We start from the raw sequence: 5,775 nt of genomic DNA, 5'->3' as shown, positions 1-5,775 counted from the left end.
ATATGTAAATAAATAATACAATCTTAATAGAAAACCCTCTTTAGTCTATGTAAGGTCACAATACATTACAATCTAGATTTTAAAACGTCTTATTGAACTTCGCCTTTTTTGTGAAATACAAATAAAATAATTAATATATAAATAAATAATACAATCTTAATAGAAAACCCTCTTTGGTCTATGTTAGAATACATAATTTTGGCCAGATAATTGTTTACCTCCATGCCTCCCCTTGGAGACCGTGGGTATCTATCGTAATTTTAATAAACATGGTATCGTTTCGTATGTATCCACCCTGACGGAGCTCTGCTTGAGAAATAAATGACGGACAACCGGATGCTATGTTCATATCAGATGTCGGCCTTTTGAAACTTGAGCTTCGTGTATCTGGCCGAAATGCATCAAAAGCGTCATTAAGTCTGTCTTGATCAAGAAGACGGAAATGAACTTTTTGAGAAAACGGCCAAGGTAATAATGCGTCATATTCACCCCGCATGATAACGAAAAACACGGAGAGATGCGTTCCTTTGCCCATCCCATCACCATTGAGGTAAAGACGGGCACACACTTTGTAGCCAAACCGTCCAACGTAGAACGGGGGACTATAAATCGATATAGTCTTTCCAGAGACAGCATCTTGGTACCTTCGACTGTATTGATCAATCTTCCACAGGTAAACACCATCATATGACGTGGCTTCCAGCATCTGTGTGCGAAGATCTTGTTCAGAAAGTTGAATATCGTGCAGTGCTAGTTGATGTTCATTTCTTTCAAAACGCCGCTCACAAGCCTGATGAGATGATGCCGCGTTCGGCGTTTGAACAAAATCCATCGGCGTTGACCTTTTCCCTTTTAGAACCCCAAGCTCGGTTTGCATTTTATTTACCCGAGTGTCATGTTCCCTCACAATTTTCATTATCTCCTCCATTTGCGAAGACAGTACATCTCCGCTGGCTCCGTGCCGTGCACCTTCCAATTGTCGATGCAGCTTCTCCATATCTCTTTGCTGTTCACTTGTTGATTTTTCTATCAAAGTTATTTTAGTCTGTTGTGTTTGTATATTTATCCTTGCAGCTACAAGTTCTTCGGTTTGATTTTGAAGCTGCTGCTCCAAAGCATTTTTCTCACGTTCCAGACGGGAGATCTTCTCTTGCATTTCCTTGTCTTTTCTGATGAATTCATGGCTTGAATCGCTCAACAATTTAAGATGGTACTCAACAGAATCTTTGACATGAAGCTCAAGGCATTCACTCGTACCCTAAAAATGAATAATTTGAAAATTAACATTCCATTTTAGTTGATGATAAGGTTGGAAAATCCTCATAGATTGAAGATAGAGAGGATAACCGTTATGTCCAATTAGTGCTCTCTGGACCTCATCAAATACGAATCAAACTGAGCGTAAGTGAGGCAGTAGCCATTAAAGCTTTACTTTCAGCCCAAAACTTGCTAGTCTACATTCTGGCTTCCTTTCAACTGGGTAAAGTGATCAACTTATATAACTAATTTGCTTTTATGTGTATGTAGGAGGTAAAAAAAGTTAAGTCTTTTTACGAGCGAAGTACCCTGTGAGCAGAGTCTCCTTCGCGACCAGGAAGATGGAAGGAGACTCTGCTCGTAGGATATGAGCGAAGTGGCCCAATACGCCGGAGCTTATCCCCGGTTTTCATAGCATAAAGTGACTAGGAGTATTTCTACTCCCCCCTGGATGGGATGCTAGTCCATCGCAGGGCTATCCCTGGCATTAAATTCGCCGATACCCATTGATACACCTGCGCGGAGAGAGGTGCACTAACTAACTACCGGGTAGGAGGACAGGAACAAATCACAGGTTACAGGTCACAAGTCACAGGTCATGGTTTTACTAATACAGAAACAGCTGTAACCAGTTTACCAATGCTAACATTAGGCCTGAAAACGTTTGTTTAGGCCTAATTAGGCCCAAGGTTAGGTAGGTGTAATGGATGTTTAGGATTCTTTCTTTATTGGTAAAACAGTGACCTGTGACAGTGACCCGGTATGACCTGTGCTTTATAGCTGCCGTGGATAGGACAGTCGACTAACTTCAACAAGACTGAAGTGTTTGTGTTCATGACGATATTTCTTTCTTCTTAAGTCTCGCACAGATCGTATTTAAAGCTTTTGACCGAATGAAAAACGGTGATGCAAAATAGAAAAAAAATTTAACGTACTTTGATCTCACAACCATGGATACTGAAAGGACACGAATGTTCGGCATTGGGACAATGTGTGATCACGTGCTCATTCATCATGTCACGTGGTATACCCTCTTGGCCACAGTTTAAGATGCAACTGATGAGAAACTTTGGGCAAATCTCCAAATGATCCTGAAAAAATGAAAAGTGAAGACCAAACTTAGATATTACCGACACGGTTTCCCTTCCCAAGCCGAGCTTTACGGAAAGTCATCTTCTCTGAAGAATACCCTCCCACTGTGCCACAGTCTTCCAGTTATAAATATGTAGTCAGAGCAGCGCGTGTATTTGGCGCGAGTGCAGGTGCAGGTGCTTGTACCTGCGCAAAAAGTTGGTTCTGACAAAAGAGGCGGGTGAAAAGTTGATGCTCAGTGTTCGATAATATAATACTAGTCCCACATACAGACAGACATTACAACGCTAGAAGCATGACGTTTGACGCCATGTTCCCGTACCTTCATGTTGCTTTGACGCACATTTCCTCCGCAATGCGAACAAATCACTGCCCTGTTGATGCAGGCATTAGATGCGTGCTCCTGGTGGTTTTTTCGTTGAATCGTCTCACCACAGGCTTGGCACTGTGCGTCACCATACTGACAGCTTGTTTCATGGACCTAATAATCATAATAATAAAAATAAAAATAAAAATAATGATAATAATAATCATCTTTTATGGGAAGTTACTTCGAATGGACAGAACATCGCCTATTTTAGCAGCTTTTTAAAGATCGAAAATACAATACACCGAAAGGGGGAAGAATAAGGGAAAGGGATCTGTTATATTGATACACTGAAATGTAATTTTTTCTTTTTTACCCGGCTTTGTCGTTTTCGTAAGAATTGTCGTAAGGACTTCTGGAGTAAGGTTGGTTTCAGCTGTAAAATATGGTTAAGTCTTAAATTGCGAAATGTTGACAAAAGAGAAAAAAAGGAACGTTTGCTTCTTTCTTAGCAACTTCGGCGTTTTTGAAGCCATGGCCTAGTGTAAAAGAAAAATGGACATTTCGAGACCATAAGCGATGTTAGGATTGAATCTCAGTACACGAATTCGAAGTTGGGGAGGGGTAGAAGACCCCCATTTTCTTACAGATTTCTAATCTTTCCCAGTTCCCCTGATTCTCTCCTTGGTATTTCACCTTTTGTTAATACTGCCTAGAGAATAACAAATACCTTCTGATATCTGAGCTCTCCTCTCCACTCGCAGCCTTTTTCTTTGTATGGACAAAAACATGGGAGGCCCAATACCTCCCTCTCACAGCACTTATCTCGAAAGAACCCGTCTCGCTGTAATTCTTCCCCATCAACTGGGCACCGAAGAATGTCCGATCTGCGGAAATGATCAACACTCTTTAAAAGGATCGATGACAATCATCGGCAGTTCGGCACGGATTTACCGACATCTCCACGTTGATTATTATTTGGAAATTAAATCATTATAAAGCAAATACTGAAACTTACCTCAAGAGTCCATCAAGGCAATTCTTGCAAAAGCGATGACCGCACGGTGCCTGCCAGGGTTCATTAAGAGCATTTTTGCAAATTGGACATGTTAGCCGTTCATCAAGTCTATCGACAAATTGTGTTCTGTCGGCAACTTTGCAATCGACACACATTGAGTTTACGTATAGGTTTTGATTCGCCTCGTTGTACACTTTTTCCGCCAAAAGGTCTTGCGTGCTGAGGACTATATATCGTTCACTTATAAAATTACGTGCTCGTTATGACGATCGAGCAAATTCTATGACTTCATACGTAATCAATCTTTAGAACGTGCTAAAGAATAGATCGTTTTCACGTGACGTCATCATTTTCTAAAATCCAAAACTAAAGAGCCACGAAAGCTTTTATCCTCATCAGGCATAAGAGGCGGTAAATTTGTATCCATTTGCAGTTTTAAAGCTCAATAGCGTGCTTCGTTTGGAAACCAGAGCATTTTGAATTTCTGAGTTATAGCGGTGCGTGACACGAGGCGACGATCGAGTTTATTGAGAAATATATATTTATCTCATGGTTTTGAGCCTTTTTAGAATTTAAAGCATTAGGAAAAGTGCTTAGGTAAATAGCTGTCTGTTCAGTACAGATGATCTCTCGCCTAGATAGCCAAAGTAAGTAACAGATGTTGACACTATTTTCCGGCCGCCATATTGGTGCACCACAGATGTGCACCAACATGGCGTTTTCATACTGGGCTCTGTAAATTTCTGCGAAACATTTCGACGAATATCTGAAGTTTGGGGAAACGCACAGGCCTAAAACTTGGAGAAGTGTCTTCTTCATTTATCTTCTACAACATCACGAGTTCTTGACTTTTTCCACTGGATGATTTTCGATTTATTTTTTTATTGCGTGACAGTGAAAACGATCTATAATTCCAGAGTTTTGAAGCAAGCAATCGTGGACAATTTTCCTGTCGGTGTACGTTGAATCAGTGGCTTGATCTGATCGGCGTTATTTCAAGTTGAGAAACTAAATATTTTAAGCAAGAGCCGATACAACGTAGATTTGATTTGATTTTAGTAAAGAATAATGCAGAGATAATTCATTTTAAAAAATCTTGCCAACGATCTCTTTCCATAATAGAGAGTTTGTATTGTAGCAACTGAAAGTGTTTTGACTTTACAAACCCATAACAGACTCGGTTTTCCCGAACTGAACTGTCTCGGGGAGGAAAGCTAAAAATAGCATGGTTCGATCTTTCTACTACGCAAGAAGGGGTTTTCCCCTTACTACCATTAACAACTGTCGTCACGTCTTGCATGGATGGCTCGACAAGCTTCGGGAAAACATGGGAAAAAACAACCAAAATGATCACAAAGACGCAGTCAAAAAATATAGGAACTGCTTCAATCCGAATATAATTGCAAGTTAGCCATGAATCCAAAGTTTAACCTCTTCCGCTTCGAACCGCATGAAACTAAACCGGAAGAAGCAGACGTAACGCAAGGTTTGCAAGGTTAAATAGAAACTCGTTTTAGAGAGTGTTTTAGTTATGTACGAAAATTGAAAAAATAACAACAACATTTTAAGCGCTGCTAGAAGTAGCTGGTTCTGTTGGTTACGAAACTGTAACCGAAAATAGTTTAGAAGTGGTAGTCCTGTTGGGTAAGTATGTGTGTACAAGGCACTGTCATCATTGCGCAAGTTTGTTTTGACGTCATACGATTGCATAACTTGAACAAAGCATTGTAGCAAGGTGACCTTCAGATTAGTTCTGGTTGTCATATCTCAGGGCGGAAACACGATATTGAAATAATTTTTAACATAATACTTTTTCATATTATTTTAAGTTAAAATTTTGGACATAAATTATTGCCAACGAGCAAGCCGAGCGAAGACGCGAGGCTTGCGAGGCAGCCAGCTTAATGCCGCGCAAAGTATTGCAGCAGGCAGAAAAATTCCCGATCGTGCTGTGAAAAATGTAATGTACACTACGTAAGGTTCCATGGAAATTTAGTAGGGACCAATGAAAGCGCGTGTTTTGATGGTGATGTCATTAGCTAAACTTGCACCACTGATGATGAAGTTGTGTTAGGAGGGGAGTGAAAACAATTTTTTTTCC

At 40.3% G+C, this 5,775-nt stretch overlaps 1 protein-coding gene across 1 annotated transcript in view; it reads right to left on the bottom strand.

Moving 5' to 3' along the window:
• LOC138027108 (TNF receptor-associated factor 3-like) overlaps positions 1–3,913 on the bottom strand; it is a 4,166-nt gene extending 253 nt beyond the window's left edge. The window contains exons 1-5 of the mRNA XM_068874612.1: positions 3,675–3,913; positions 3,387–3,543; positions 2,672–2,830; positions 2,193–2,348; positions 1–1,258 (exon numbers count right to left, since the gene is read on the bottom strand). The exon at positions 1–1,258 is cut by the window's left edge and continues 253 nt beyond it. Coding sequence (XP_068730713.1) covers positions 215–1,258; positions 2,193–2,348; positions 2,672–2,830; positions 3,387–3,543; positions 3,675–3,829 — 1,671 coding nt within the window. The 5' untranslated portion in view covers positions 3,830–3,913 and the 3' untranslated portion in view covers positions 1–214. The remainder of the gene's footprint in view (positions 1,259–2,192; positions 2,349–2,671; positions 2,831–3,386; positions 3,544–3,674) is intronic.
• Between the last annotated feature and the right edge of the window lie 1,862 nt (positions 3,914–5,775).

Source organism: Montipora capricornis, chromosome 12 (genome assembly GCF_036669925.1).
Source record: "Montipora capricornis isolate CH-2021 chromosome 12, ASM3666992v2, whole genome shotgun sequence".
NCBI classification, from domain to species: domain Eukaryota; kingdom Metazoa; phylum Cnidaria; class Anthozoa; order Scleractinia; family Acroporidae; genus Montipora; species Montipora capricornis.
Note: the sequence above shows the minus strand (reverse complement) of the source record. Positions and strands in the feature narration are given on the sequence as shown.